Genomic DNA, 16,516 nt, shown 5'->3' with positions numbered 1-16,516 from the left:
CTCCAGAACACTGTCTTCTGCCGAGCGCAACTACGCTCAGATAGACAGGGAGGCTCTGGCTGTTGTTGCTGGAATTAAAAAATTCCACGATTTTCTAAATGGCAGGCATTTCACGGTCTTCACTGACCATAAGCCTCTGCTGGGACTGTTTACCACACGTAAGCAGACTCCCCACATCATTTCCCCTAGAATGCTTAGGTGGTCTATTTTTTTGTCTGCATATGATTTTTCATTACTCCACAAGCCTGGGAAAGAAATGGGCCATGCTGATGGACTCAGTAGGTTGCCTCTGCCAGTAGTAGAAGCTGACCCCGCGCCAGCTGTCAACATTCTATCAATCCAAGCCTTGCCCGAGCTCCCTCTTAGTGCCAGGGATGTTACCGCTGAAACAGGTACAGATCACACACTTTCACGTGTCCGCTCCTGGGTCCTGTCCGGGTGGCCTGAGCACTGCCCTAGTCCTGAGTTTCAGAGTTTCTGGTCCAAAAGAAACGAACTGTCCCTTTCTCAGGGTTGTCTGCTTTGGGGAAACAGAGTTGTCATTCCCACCTCAATGAGGACTAGGGTCTTAGAATCCCTCCACGAGGGTCATCCTGGCATTGTTCGCATGAAGGCTCTTGCACGAAGCCACTTGTGGTGGCCTGGTTTAGATAAAGATATTGAGGCTAAGGTACACGCATGCCACCTGTGCCAACGATCTCGCCCAGAGATGCCCCAAGCTCCTGTGCATAGATGGGAGGAAACACAGTCCCCATGGTCTAGGGTGCACATTGACTACGCTGGGCCCTTTCAGGGCCAGTTCTTCTTGGTCCTTGTTGACAGCCATTCAAAATGGCTTGAGGTTGTGCCTGTCTCGTCCACCACCACTGCAAAGACTATTCAGGTACTGAGGGGGATTTTTGCTGCACACGGGCTGCCAGATGTCATTGTGTCTGACAACGGCCCTCAATTCACCTCCTCCGAATTCCAAGCTTTCTTACAGGCAAACCTGATTCGTCATGCCACATCTGCGCCTTTTCACCCATCCACCAACGGTATGGCTGAACGCATGGTGCGCATCGCAAAGGACGCCTTGAAGAGACTCACCTACGGGGACTGGCATCACAGGTTGGCTGACTTTCTCCTTTCTTATCGCACCACACCGTCCACTTCTACAGGGAGAAGTCCAGCTGAACTTCGTTGGGGGCGCCAACTTACTACTAGACTTGACCGGTTGCATCCGGACAGACTGCCTTCATCTACCTCACATCCTAGGGCACCTAGACAACTACTTGTGGGTGCCCCGGTTTGGGCTCGCAATTACGGGCCTGGTCATACATGGGTCCCCGCTTCTGTGTCCAGGATCACAGGTCCTCTCTCCTACGAGGTTGCCCTGGACAACGGTCGTGTCCTGCGTCGGCACATCGACCAACTCCGCTCTAGGCGGGACTTTTCTGCTGAAACTCCTGGGTCTTTTCCAGGGGGGGAGGGGGACCCTTTGGAGCAAAGGGAAGGGCAAGAGCTACTGCCCATCGCCACTGAGGGAGCCACAAACGGCTCGTCCCAAGATTCTGCAATTGCTCCGAAAAGGAAGTCTTGGAGCTTACCCACACAACAGGCACTCACGCCTACTCCAGCCAGGGAGTTACCCCGGGGGCATACTCACTTTCCACACACAGCACACAGCACTCCAGCAACGGAGGATACCCGGGGGCATCCCAACAAATCATTCCCCGCAAGAGAGCTGGCACACAATGCCCAAGGTTGGCCTGACCTTACCCCAAATCCTACAGGGGGTCAAACATACACAGAGCTAGTCGAGGAACCAAGTCCCGACTACAACACCCCTAGCACAAATCAGGGGACACCTGAGTTTTGGGAGAGTACAGAAACCCACACGAGCCCAAACACAGAATGGGGTTCAGGGAATAGACAGCCTCCTGACAGGTCTTGGACTGACCTAGGGGGTTCTACAGAGACGCCCAGCAGTGGCTATCACTTCAAGGGGCCTGAGGGGCTACAGCTAGGTAGGACAACCAGGTCACAAAGCAACAGAAGCCCTGGCCTGACGAGCCCGGTGGGCAAGCAAGCAGGCCAGGCATCGGGGCACAGTCCTTGGAAGACACCAGGGCACAGTAGAGAGAACAGGCTCATGCCTCCCTCCAGTCAGGGGACTTATGCCAGTAACCCAGAGCTAAGAAGGTCACAGAGAGCAAAGAAATCTCCTAAGTACCTAGAAGATTACATAACATTGTTGGCAAGACAAAAGCCAGTAAACAGTGGGAACACTGGGGAGCAAATTGTCGTGTAAAATAAATGTTGTATGTTGATAGTAGTTTTAGCCCGGGGGAAAGGGGTGTTATGTCCCGAGCCTTGCAAACGGCTCGGGCGTTTGCAGGCAGTCCCGGGCAGGTGCAAAGCTGCCCGGGACCAGACAGGCTGTCGCCAGCGCCGTGCGCATGCGCGGGTGCTGGCGCGGGAAAAGTAACCCATTTACCCGGGAGTTGCCTATATAAGAGGCTGTGAGGCGTTTGGGCTGAGCTGAAGCCATCTTCCTGTAAGCTGAACGCTGAATAAAAGAACCTGAGAACTCCAGCTGCTTCTCGTGTCTGTTTTCCCGCCAAGGACGCAACAATGCTGTTATTCAGAATCAAAGCTGCACAGCCCAGAGCACCCTTGGCATATCCTGAAGATTCTTCAGGATAGGGCATATATTGCAGGCAATCCCCAAACCCTCTAATCTGGAAGCATTTCAACCTTCTCCCATAATACTGGCTTCAGACCATATTTCTTTACTGAGACAAATTGGATGGCCTGTCTTCCTTGGCAATGCAATCACCTCAGCTCAACAGCCCAAATCCCTTTGCTGAATAGGATCTCCATCACTTTATATATGCCTGACTGGCCTCCATTTCTCTTTATTTTGTCTCCTGCCCTAAGGCAATTCTGATATAATAATTTACTATTAATCTAAAGTGGCCCATTCAAGTCAACCAAAATCCATTCAGTTTAGTGTACTTTATTTATGCATTTACAATTTCAAATTGTTCTTGGTTTATATGTTTCATTGCACATGTCCTTGTAAAATTGCACATGTTCTTGTAAAACAAGAAACTGCTTTCAAATACTGACACCCTCAGTGATTAGATTTTCTTTGGTCTAGTGATATTATCACATTCAATTTTACTCATAAGAATTCAAGATGTTTTTCCAATAATTGGAAGAGTGCCTTCCTGCTTCACATTCTCATCATATGGCACTTAAACTTCACTTCATATTTCAGCCATGTTCGTATACATTTCTTGCCAAAATACCAAAGCAATTTGCCATTTCTTTTTTGGAGTTTGATTGTGGAGTTTCTACTTAATAGGCAAGTTGGCTTTCCTTAAGCCTCTAGACCCCTGCCTGTCCTGAGTTCTGTTATGGGTTTCTATTAGCATCACTCTTACCTTTTGGAATTTTATTTATTTGGATTGATTAGCTACCCAACTCCAGTGGACTCCTATCAGCAATAAAACCCTACTAGGAGCTCCTGCTCCTATCACTCATAGCATTACTGAAGTTATTGAGTAGTTCACCATATCATGGGATGAAGCCAAAATAAAAGGTAACTTTAATTATAGAAATCCCAGAAAATCTTAAAATATTAAGTGGTGCTTTCGTATTTACCATCTTCTGAATGTGTTTTCTCTTGTGGCTTACAAACTGCATCAGACCAATCATTCCCAGGAATCTTTTCTTCAGTTCCCAAAGCTGTGCAACTAAATTAAATAAAAATGGAAAGTAATAAATGATATTGTTTTTGGATAAGACATGCTAATAAAGTAATGTATGTTTTGGAGAACATACTAATAGCATAAAGAGGTAGTGAGGCAATGCTTAATGCAATGACATTCATATCAGATACTATAGTTCCTTCAGTAAATTATTGGGTTCTTTAGATATGATAGTCCCCTGCCAGTCAATAAGGTGGACCAGACCAGGAAATCAATTCCACAGGAAGTCTAGAATTATATTGTAATAGGCTATAAATAACAAAATCTTGCAAGCCTGGTTATACTTTACTTCCCCTTTTATATCCCAGTGAATTAGGGAGAATTGTCCATGATATTTTCCAAATACTATCTTCTTTCCCAGATTTTAAGGAAAGCTTTAACCCTCTTTGCTTATATGATAATTCTTTCCTATTTTCCCCAGTCACCTGGACTCTCTACAACAGTGGTTCTCAACCTTTCCAATGCCGCGACCCCATAATACAGTTCCCCATGTTTTGGTGACCTCCAACCACTTATACATCACCGGGTGCCAGGGCCGCGGCCAAAGAAAAGGGGGAAAAATGGCGGACAACCTTGTTTGGCGACCCCCGTGAAATGGTCGTTCAACCCCAAATGGGGTCCCGACCCACAGGTTGAGAACCACTGCTCTACAACTTCTCTCATAATTCCCCACCACTTGGGAATGGTACGGGATATCAGGCTACCTGATCTAGAGAGAAGCAGACTGTAGAAAGCTGACTTTGATATTACGATAAAAGAGGAAAAAGAAAGCCAATTTCATGTATAATAACTTATATCTAATGAAGTTCAAAACCAAATTTGTAAATATTCATTCCTACTCTGTTTAGTCCTGATAGTCTCATATGTATATATGGGACTCTGAGAAATAATGATCAATAAGGAGGCCTGTTAGTTTTCTACAGCAAGCCAATGATTGCATTTGAATACATAGATCTAACACTAGCCAGAATTTTTAAAGCAAGCTTTATTGAACCAGGTTATCATGACATTCCACACATTATCATTATATCATAACAAATGGGTTTACAATAATGTAAATTGCATTATGATGATCCCTAATCACTACTCAGTTAAAACAATTTTTAAAAAATACTTCAATTTTTTTAGGATAGTTCTTATTCATATTACCTTAAATTAGAGTTCCCCAACATTTATAGCTTTGTGGATTGGCGGGGGGGGGGAGAGGGGATGGTTCAGCGCAAGTAGCTAGCAAGTGCGCATGCAGCTCACTTAAATGGAAGGTGCATGCGCACTCATCGGCTCATGCAAGTGAGGATGTGTTTCTGTGGCCTGGTTGTAAACCCTTCACGGCCCACTAGTGGGCTACAGTCCACAGGTTGGAGACTCCTGCCTTAAATGTTCTTTTCATAATTAAATGCTCAAATCAGTTAATGTTTCAGCTTATTCCATTCATTTTAACTGAAGAAAAGAAAGGAATGGAAGAGAAATGAATTTCCTTAATTTCAAAGAGTAAACAATATTCCTACATCCTTTTTGTCTCACAATCTATTTCTCATTTCCCTACTGCTGTGCTTCTCAACCTAAGCAACTTTAAGAAATGTGGACTTTATCTCCCAGAATTCCCTAGCCAGCATGCTGACAAAGGAATTCTGGGCAATGAAGTCTATATATGTTAAAGTTGCTGAGGTGGAGAAACACTGCCCTACTGCAAGTCTCAATTTTAGATAAACCACAAATACTTATGAATTGGTGCTCAGGAAAGAAGCAAACCCAGCCATTATTACAAAAACTAAAGCAATTTTAATATGCATTTATTAATATCACTAAGTATACACGATCAAGCAAATGAGGATGTCTAGATTCTAATTTTCAGAGACTAATAACTGGCAATGACAAATTGCTCCATTTCTAAAACCAGCCTCAGTGTTTCTAAATACAGTACAGCACAGACATCCAAAGGTTTTCTTTGTATCTTTGCTATGCACTGTTAATGAAACTTACTTTGTCCAGGCTTTGCATGCATCAGTTGCAGAGGAGACATTAGAGAAATAACCAGTGGGACATGGTATGCACACTGTATTCTTATCTTGCTGTACTGTGAAAATATAACAAGTAAATACACTGAGCAGAGCATCACTTCTCTGAAAAGCATCACTTGAAAACAATTTGCTGGTAATCAAATACTTAAGATATATTTCTGTACATAGTAAAGTGCTACTATTTAGAACACTTCAGCCTTTTGACTATTTCTTAGATAAAAAGGGAACACTGGACTTTAAATCCTTCAAGGCACTGGAAGCAACCATACTGATTATTATTTTTGCATCTAAGCAGGTTCATATACATACAGATATACACCTATACTTTCATGCAATTATAACACCAAGAATGTTCTAAATAACCAATATGATGTTTAAAGTATTATTTCTACACACTGTTCTTCCCATGATAAAACGGTTAGCTAACAATCAGACAAAATAATAAAAAAATAAGATATAACATTATAAGATTAATTGAGGCATATCACCCAGGATGGAAATTAACCCCAATTTCAGTGGCATAATATTAAGCAATGTGGAAGAAAACCACATTTCTCCAAGTAGCTTCATTATCAAGACATTGCCGTTGACAATCCAGCTCATCAGTAGTACATTCAGCGGGGTTGAGTAATAAAATAAAACTTTCAGAGATGTTAATTTAAATCTTACTGGGAAATTTCACTCCAGAACCGGGAGAGCATTTTGTGTTTCGTCGACAGCAATCACAGTCTCTGTTCCAATGGTAGCCAGCAATACAAGCACATTGTCTTTGGAATGTGCTGTTTCCTGGAATCACTTCTATTAAAGCTTTTCCTTTAAATGCAAAAAAAGGGGAAGCGGGTCGAAATTAAAGTTTAAATCATGTATTCTGAGCCTCCTCGACATAACGTTTATATCATAAGGGACATTGCATCAAGGCCTCTTTCTAAGTGAGGCAATGCTTGCATAATGTACAAATTCCTGACTGATTCTGAATGCTGCCTGTTGCAATTCAAAGTGATACACATGGAACAAGTGTTAGCTGCTATGTCAAGTATTAAGCAATAATAAAAATTCAAATTGTCAATCAATGGTATTATAAATGAAATCACAGGGAAACAAATAAATATGTGGTAAGTGATGAGAATTGAAGAAAGCCTTATAGAAAAACTGAGTGCTCATGGTTTATTGCAGAAAAAAATGGTCTAGGATTGAATGTTACAGTTGAGCATGATGTTGCTCAATGTTGTAGAAGGTTATACGGTTCATACAAGAAATTTCCTATGGAGGCTAAAGGGATGATTTAAACAGAGATGTCCCTTTTCTTGTAGGATTTCAAATAGGGTGTCTATATGAATTCCAGTAATATCCACCTTTTGCTTGCCTAAGAAAGGCATCCTTACCTAATTAAAAATATATATAATTATAGTCCTGTATTTTGAAGCTGATAAATGTCCCTGAATTAAGGATTGATGAAGAAAATTCTGCAGCACTAAAGGGAATGGCAGAGAGCGAAGGATATTATTTCTTTTTGTTTTGCTGTATGTTTTATTTTGGTGAGATATAGGTGTCTGTGTTTGTGACATGCTTGTGTCTGTGTGTTTGTACATTTCATTATCAGCCCAAATCAATCCATTTCAGCATGAAGTGCTCTTCACTGAAGATTACATATTGTAATTTACCATGCTGGTCTACTACAGACTGATAGATGTTTTCAGCTTCCCAGAATGTAACTGACCCAAACTCAGGACTGGAACCTGGGTCCAAAGATATGATCTAAACTTTGATACTCGAACCCCATCTTTTCCATACAGTACTTTGATTATGTTATTTATCTCAGACCTCATCAATTTGCCTTCTGGGATATTAATGTCTTGGGACAGGCCACACCTATGGCAAGATACTTGTCATCTAAGCAGTCATTTTGTGAGAGTTGTCCTGACATTCTAAAATCCGTAAGGGATTTTGATTAAAGCTCAAAGAGATTTTGGAACTCCCATCCTCTTTTCCAACTGTTCCTCTTCTGTCACCTCCACCAACTCAAAATACAAGTCTTCATTTGCTCTCCTAAAAGTCATCTCCCTGACAAATGAGAAGCAATGTAACAATCCATGTGTTTTCCTTACCCCTATCACATATTTTATGAAGAAAACATTTTTCCTCTTCATTCCAGATATCCATATACTCATTTGAGCCACACGGTTTGCATACAGTCTCTGAAAAGGCAGTGCACTTTTTGGCCATGTACTTTCCTGAGAAGAATAACAGAAAAGACTGATTAAATGTCCAATACTTCAGAATTAGCAATATTGGCTTTCTCAGGCCTACACGGATCGCCTTAGTGGAGTCAGCACATGGCAAAATATGGCCAATTATGACTGAATAAGTGGGCTGAACAACCAAAACACATATTGCCATCACTTTAGATGCTTATAAACATTATCAGAATCAAACACTTGCTTAACAAAATTGATTTAACAACAGAATTGGAAAATCTATAGTGAAGCATGTAGTTAGCAATTACTGTCTATGTAGAACATGGAATTTCAAGATGTTTTTAATGTACAATTGCTCTGCCGTACGTGCGAGAACTTATAGACTGTTCAGTTATTGTTGCCCATATTTTCCCATTATTTGTATTTCAAAAATTCAGAGAAAAGGAAGAAATAAGCACCCTATGGCTTTTCACATTATAACATAAACTGCCTGGAAGCACCACAAGTCTTTCAGGCTCTTCCTTGGAGGCCTCTTCTGATTGGTTTTAAATGCTGAAGCTATGATTCATTCTCTTTAAATAGCTTATGTGATTCAGAAGCACTGTCTGCTCCGAATATGACCACCTAGGAGGAAATTGTCCAAAATGAGTTGAGTTCAGAACACTTCTTTCTGAACAGAATTTATTCTTCGAGACTCAGGGTTTTCCCAACTGTTGTGTAGAACTATATTCCTAAATATCAATGAGAGATACACGGCACTGCTAAATTAACCACTGCAGAATGCATAGTTTGAGAATATAATTGGCAAACACAATTCTGAGTAGATGTATACAGGTAATCCTTGACGTATGACCACAATTGAGTCTATGATTTTGGTCCTAAGTAACTGTGGTCATCAATGACCTGACACAAATTTACAACTGTTCTTGGAGTCATTAAGCAAATCACGTGGTTATTTGATGATCCATGTAGTCATTAAGAACTACAGATAAAAAGATAAAAAGAAAGGTAAAAAGGACAAGTATAGAAAGTGGAAAGAGGGGCACATAACTAAGTCAGAATATTAGCAAATAGCCTGAGCCTGCAAAGATGAAGTGAAGAAAGCTAAGGCTCAAAATGAACTAAGGCTTGAGACCAAAGTCAAAAATAACAAAAAAAAAGCGTCTTTCAACAAAACAAGAAAAAAGTGAAGGAAACGATTGGTCCATTAGTGGGTGAAAGTGGCAAGAAGGTGACAAGCAATAGGAAGAAAACAGAACTACTTAACTCGTTTTTTGCATCTGTCTTTACACAAAGGGAAAAAACAGACCAACCTATAAAAATAGTGCCATAAAAAAACAGAATAGAAACACAAGTTAAGATAGGCAAGAAAATGGTTAGTGAGCACCTGTCCAGCCTAGATGAGTTCAAATCGCCAGGACCAGATGGATTACATCCCAGAGTTCTCAAGGAACTGGAAGATGTGATCTCGGAACCACTGAACTATATTTTTCAAAGATCCTGGAGCACAGGGGAACTACCAGAGGACTGGAAAAGAGCTGATGTAGTTCCGATCCTCAAAAAAGGGAAAAAAATGGACCCAGGAAATTACAGACCTATCAGCCTGACCTCAATACCTGGGAAGATCCTGGAAAAGATAATCAAACAACGAATCAACGAACACCTCGAGGCAAACAAAGTCATTACTAAAAGCCAACATGGGTTTGTCAAAAATAGATCATGCCAGACAAATCTTATTGCATTCTTTGACCAAGTGACAAAATTAGTGGATCAGAGGAATGCTGTGGACATAATTTACTTGGACTTCAGTAAGGCATTTGATAAAGTAGATCACAACATACTACTTGACAAGATAGAAAAATGTGGGTTAGACAGCATCACCACCAGATGGATCCTTAGCTGGCTGACTGCCCGTACTCAGCGTGTGGTCCTCAATGGAACTGCATCTACATGGAGGGAAGTGTATAGTGGGGTGCCCCAGGGCTCTGTTCTGGGCCCACTGCTCTTCAACATCTTCATCAACGATTTGGACGAAAGGATAGATGGGGAACTCATCAAATTTGCAGACGACACCAAGCTGGCAGGAATAGCCAACACTCCAGAAGACAGGCTTAAGATACAGAAGGATCTGGACAGACTTGAACACTGGGCACTATCTAACAAAATTAAATTCTATGGTGAAAAAAGCAAGGTTCTACATTTAGGCAAGAAAAACCAAATGCACAAGTACAGCATAGGTGGCACCTTGCTCAATAGTAGTAACTGTGAGAGGGACCTCGGAGTCCTAGTAAACAATCACCTAAATATGAGCCAGCAGTGTTCTGCAGCTGCCAAAAAGACCAACACAGTGCTAGGCTGGATTAACAGAGGGATAGAATCAAGATCGCGTAAAGTATTAATACCACTTTACAATGCCTTGGTAAGGCCACACTTGGAATACTGCATCCAGTTTTGGTCACCACGATGTAAAAAAGATGTTGAGACTCTAGAAAGAGTACAGAGAAGAGCAACAAAGATGATTAGGGGACTGGAGGCTAAAACATATAAGGAACAGTTGCTGGAATTGGGTATGTCTAGTTTAATGAAGAGAAGGACTAGGGGTGACCTGATAGCATTATTCCAATATCTCAGGGGTTGCTACAAAGAAGAGGGAATTAAGCTATTCTCCAAAGTGCCTGAAGGCAGGACAAGAAGCAACGGGTGGAAACTAATCAAGGAGAGAAGCAACCTAGAACTAAGGAGAAACTTCCTGACAGTGAGAACAATTAATCAGTGGAACAACTGCCTCCAGAAGCAGTAAATGCTCCAACACTGGAAGTTTTTAAGAAGAAACTGGACAGCCATTTGTCTGAAATGGTATAGGGTTTCCTGCCTGAGCAGAGGGTTGGACTAGATGACCTCCAAGGTCCCTTCCAACTTTATTATTATTATTATTATTATTATTATTATTATTATTATTATTATTATTATTATTATTACTACTACTACTACTACTACTATTATTAAGCAAATCCAGCATATCCAATGGGTGTTTTTATTGGGAAACAGCAAAAAAAGTCATAAATTGGGATGTGATTGCAAGATCCTGCAATCAGTTATAAATGCAAGACAGTTGCCAGGTGTCTGAAATGCGACCACATTACGTGTGTATGTTTGTTTGTGTGTAGGAGTTATAACTTCAAGAACAAGTCATAATTAGTTGTTTTTGAAGTCTGTGATAATTTTAAATGGTTGTTATACAACAGCTCGTTAAGCTAGGACTACCTGTAACTCATTCTTTGAATTTTGGCTCCATAGCTTGGCATTTAAAACCCAAGTGTGGGTTTTAGCCTCAAAATGTTTGCACAGTTCTGCTCCTAAGAAACATAAAAAGTAAGAGATTATTCTCTTACTTATAAATCAATTTTGACTTATGCATGAGAAGAATGTTGTTAGCATATTACCTGGTTCACATTTGGTGCAGCATCGGCCAGAATATTCATAATGTTGCTCACTGCTACAGGAAGGCCTGACTTGTAAGTACAACTGAAGGACAGAACAGAACAGTAATAATACCTTAGTTGAATTGCTTTTAGTTTAATACATCTTTCAAGGATACCCAACTTTTATTTTTGATTGTGTTTAAACTATACATTTGTATCATTACAATTGGTACTCTTCAGGTATGTTGTACAATGACTTCCACCATATCCCAACCAGGAGAATAGCTATTATAAATCAACATTTCAGAACAGCATAAATTTAGAAACAGCAGTATAGGTAATCCTTATTTAGCGACTGCCTTGTACAGCAACTGTTTGTAGTTAAATGATGCTGAAAACATTTGCAACCAACGGCCATATTTATGATCTTCACATCTCTGTCTGTCATATATTTGCCATTACAGTCAGTTAGCATGCATTGTCCTGTGCCTGACCATTGTTTTTCACCCAACCCCACACAGAGATTGGCTAATAAAGCTACTTTTTCCCTGAGTTACTTTTCTTAGGAGCACAGTGTTTCCCTAAAAGGTCCTCACAACAAGTTAGCAAGCTTAGTAATGTGATCATAATTAGTTGATTAGAACCCTTCAGACGCTTGTAGCTGCTGCTTGAAATTGACAAGCCTCTAATCAGTTTCACACTAAAGATTTTTGTTCGCCTTCTAAGTCAAGTGCACTAGGTGAAGAGCTGGTGCTAGTGCATTCCTTTCAATGTGTATTCTCCAATGTGTGTCTTCTTACTCTGTTGTAACCCCTCCCTTTCCTCTGAATGTAGATACAAACATCAATTACCTTGCTAATTATCCCAGCACCTGGAAAAGCATCCTAAAGCAAGGGTGTCAAACTGCCAGCCCACAGGCTGGTTTTATCATACCGAAGCCACGCCCACCCCAATGCCGGCAATGCAAAAAGAGTCGCGATACATCACGACACGTCATGTGACGTGGCGAGTTTGGCACCCATATTCAAAGGGTGGGGAGTGGAGCTTGGGAAACTTTCCTGCCATTTAGGCTTACCCAACAATTTGTGATTGTATTCTTTTAAAAGAAAAGCTGAGGTAAAATTGTAAGCACATTTGCAATCCTGTAATTTTTCACTTAGCAACCAAGTTGTTAGTTCCAATTTTGGTCACTAAACAAGGACTACCTTTATATTAATATATAATTAATGACTTGTAACTACTTTTGGATATATTTTTTTTGTCTTTATATTTAGGTTTACCATATCTGGATGGCTAAAATCCAGATAAATACTAGTTGGCAGCAAAGAGAAACAATAAACTGTAAGGATCTACCTCAATTAGATCTCCCAAGAAAGCAGAACTCCTGAAACAGGCATTGTTTCAAAAGGAACTTTTATTGAGAGTTAATGATAGCAAGAAAGCAAAGCAAAGTTGAGGAATTCACGAGAAAAAGGTTACATCACAATGCCCATTTAGAACTCCTCTCCCCAGTGTCCAACTATTTGATTGAAATCCAGCCAATCCATAGATGCCAGGTTGTTTTGAGAACCTGGTGATTTAGTGCTCATCTCAAGGTCTCTCTTGGTTTCGTTTCCCAATGGTTCCAGGCTCTGTTTTCTGGAGATAAGGCAGATGTGTTCAGGTCACATTCCTTTCTCATGAAGGGAGGATGTTTCAAACAGGACAGAGCAGAAGAAGATAAATACATTCCCCATTTATAGGTCATCCAAATTTTTGCAGCTGGATGTATCTCCTCTTTGGCTTCTATTCCTTTTGGACTGCTATTTTAGATAGTTCCATTCAAGGTGTTAATATTAAGGCAATCTGCTTGTATTAAGAAAGGCAATATAACTGCATAGTGAATGTGGAGAAGTTAAACTAAGAGCCATGAGCATATGAAGAATGGACAGAAAAAGAGGCAAGTGAGAAAACACACATTACAATGTTGTGCCACAACCTAACAATAGCAGCCCAAGATTGATTAAAGACTTTAAAAACCTAAAGGGTTTTTAAAAAGTAGCATTTTATGGAATATTTAAACATACTTGTTTTATCTTTGTACATCTTTAGTCAATTCCATTTTGAAATATTAAACAAAAACTTGAATTACCACTTTCCTGGACCTATAATGGTTCTACTACAGGCATCTAACTTTTGATCCAAATTATGTTCACATTGGGAAGGAAATATAAAAAAGCTTCTTCTGACTTTTTTTTTAAATTGAGTAACTTCCAATATGTACAATTTTTTAAAAATATAAATGGGTATTTATACCTGCTTCACAGAGTTTCATTTCATCAGAAGATAATTAATGCAAGTGAGCTGGGGAAATTCCCAATTCTCAGAAGTCATAATCTACTGCCTTCTAACCATGATAATGAACTATACTTTTGTGATACTTTGCAGTAATTGTTTGGAACTATTTGAACAACTTACTCAAATAGTCATGCCATCAATATACCTGGACTTGGTTAATAACTAATAAACACATTTGATCAAATAAGGTAACCACTTAGCAAAATTTGTAATGTTATAAAATTGATCTAACTTTACTGGAGCCTTGGCAGGCAATCATTTACTGTATGTAAACTCTTTATCCAGGAAAAGAGAAAGGTACACAACAAAAACCCTCTGCAGTTTTCTATTACCTCACCATAAACATGTATGGAAAGGCCTCCTCAATCTCATGAGACTCTCGCAAAAATATAATTCTGGATCTCAATTCTAGGAATATAACTGAAGTTAGTGTACTCATTCCTAACTCTCCTCCCTATGTACCTCAATGCTCCATTACTGGAGATTGTCCAGCAAAAGCTGGATGGCCAATTGCCTGAGATAGTATGAAAAACCCTCCCCGGGCCTTATGATTTTGAATGTAGAATTGGAGCATGGTGAAGTGTGATTCTAGTCGGAGAATAGGAGTTTGGAGGAAACAAGATTTTATTTCATTGACATTTTTTTACAAGCCAGAATGATATCAAAATGTCCATAAATGGACAATAAACAAATGATGAAATGATATAACCAAGCCATGATATCATACTATACAGCTGGTCCTCAGTTTACAACCAGTCATTTAGTTACCATTCGAAGTTACAATGGCATTGCAAAAAAGTGACTTATGACTATTTTTCACACTTAAGACTGTTGCAGCATCCCCATGGTTGTGTGATCAAAATTCAAATGCTTGGCAACTGCAAATGACGGTTGCCGTATCCCTGGGTCACGTGATCAATGGAGAAGCCAGATTCCCTAAGCAACCATGTTACTAACTTAGCAACTGCAGTGATTCACTTAACAACTGTGGCAAGAAAGGTCATAAAATGGCATAAAACTCACTTAGCAACTGTCTGGCTAAGCCACAGAAATGTTGGGCGCCATTGTGCCCGTAAGTTGAAGACTATCTGTAACTATATAATTTCTACAACAGTTAGCTAGACAAAGGAGTTACTATTAAGAAAAGTAGACAAAGGATTCAAACCAATTCATATATTTTATTCTGATGATGTTACCTAGTTTGGTAATGAAATGTCTGCAAGACAACTACCAAGCTCAGAGAATATTAAGGATCCCATATTTTATTATTTATAATTAAACTCAGTTCTATTTCTAGAGAACAAATGGCAGAAAAAGGCATTTTTCTGATTTGTGTCTCTTTCTGGTGCTGTCCATCACTATAACTATCACAATCTCTTGCATGGTGTTCATTTGAGTAATTTAAATATACCATAGGTCCTATTCAATGTAAAGTAACTTTGTATGAGTAACCATAACAATATCACAGCACCTTTTAAGTCAACTAAATAAATGTTCTGGTTTTATTCACATCGTCCTAACACATGAAATGGCTTGTGTGGTTTTGGCGTAGATTAGTCATTGTGGTTTATTTAATAATCTTGACAGTTATGGACAGGTGAAACTTTAAATGACTAGGACAGTGGTGGCGAACCTATGGCACGGATGCCAGAGGCGGCACTCAGAGCCCTCTCTGTGGGCACGCACGCTGTTGCCCCAGTCCTAGGCCTTCAGCTGGATTTTATAAAACCTTTTCACTTTAGGCTTCCGCTGCCGTATGCGGGGAAAAAAAAAAAAAAAGGTTCAATCAGTCAATTTCAACTTCTCCCGGGAAAAAAAAAGATCTTGCAAAGTTGGAATTGATTGATTGAACTTTTTAGTCCCACCCAGTCTGCTGTTACCACCGCAGCCATGCCCACCCAATGGGCCACACCTACCCAAGGAGCCACACCCACCCGGCACCCGACGATGCATAAGTGGGTTTTGGGTTGCAGTTTGGGCACTCAGTCTCTAAAAGGTTCGCCATCACTGGACTAGGAAATTGAGCTTCAGCCTACTCCAAACAGCTCTAAGGAATGGAAATATAATATAAATAGGACTTTTGTTAATAAAATGTTCAAACTCCCAATTTAAATAACACCAATTTTTTTAAAAAAAATAATTTCAATGCAACAATTCAGTAGAAAGGGGGCTAGAAACCATATGCTGTCATGGATATTCGATCCAATATAAATCTATTAAAGTTATTATCAACAGGACAAAGACTGTGACTCTTTTACCATGTGGTGGCATATCATGCTGAGCCTTGTTATTCTGGATATCCCAACTGATATACCACTATTAATATTAATTAAGCATATGCCACCTATCTTATATGCCAGTGGTGGCGAACCTATGGCACGGGTGCCAGAGGCGACACTTGGAGCCCTCTCTGTGGGCACACGTGCCGTTGCCCCAGCCTTGTCTCCCCCGCGACCCCCTCCTCTCCAGCAGACCCCTAAAGGAGAGTCGCCTCCAGCGTGACCCACACGGAGCAGCACAGACAAGAACATGGCAGCCAGGCAGTGTAGACAAGACTCTGTCCTCACACCCCATCATGCAGTTGCTAGCGCTGCTGGGCTGCCTGGGCGATCTGCGGCAGGCCCTGGAGGCAGTGAGTGGTCCTGTGGGCAGGTGGGGCGGGGGATGGGGGGGCAGGGCAGGGGTGGGGCAGGGGTTGGAGAGGGAGTGGGGCCAGTTTTTGGGCACTCAGTCTCTAAAAGGTTCGCCATCACTGTTATATGCAATAATCCTAGGGGAAATTTTAC

The 16,516-nt window shown here is 40.7% G+C and overlaps 1 protein-coding gene across 2 annotated transcripts in view; it reads right to left on the bottom strand.

Annotated features, from left to right (window-relative positions):
• Nucleotides 1-2,616: 2,616 nt before the first annotated feature.
• Nucleotides 2,617-16,516, bottom strand: part of LOC120313868 (tumor necrosis factor receptor superfamily member 11A-like) — a 32,865-nt gene continuing 18,965 nt past the window's right edge. The window contains exons 2-6 of one of the 2 annotated variants that reach the window (XM_039356247.1): nucleotides 11,415-11,496; nucleotides 7,882-8,007; nucleotides 6,446-6,589; nucleotides 5,739-5,832; nucleotides 2,617-3,740 (exon numbers count right to left, since the gene is read on the bottom strand). In XM_039356247.1, the coding sequence (XP_039212181.1) occupies nucleotides 3,626-3,740; nucleotides 5,739-5,832; nucleotides 6,446-6,589; nucleotides 7,882-8,007; nucleotides 11,415-11,496 (561 nt within the window). In that variant the 3' untranslated portion in view covers nucleotides 2,617-3,625. The remainder of the gene's footprint in view (nucleotides 3,741-5,738; nucleotides 5,833-6,445; nucleotides 6,590-7,881; nucleotides 8,008-11,414; nucleotides 11,497-16,516) is intronic. The other variant, XM_039356248.1, reaches the window with a different exon arrangement.

The sequence above is a fragment of the Crotalus tigris genome, unplaced genomic scaffold, assembly GCF_016545835.1.
Source record: "Crotalus tigris isolate CLP2741 ecotype Arizona unplaced genomic scaffold, ASM1654583v1 scf7180000018807.1825209, whole genome shotgun sequence".
In the NCBI taxonomy this organism is placed as follows: Eukaryota; Metazoa; Chordata; class Lepidosauria; order Squamata; family Viperidae; genus Crotalus; species Crotalus tigris.
This window is presented reverse-complemented; position numbering and strand designations above follow the sequence as displayed.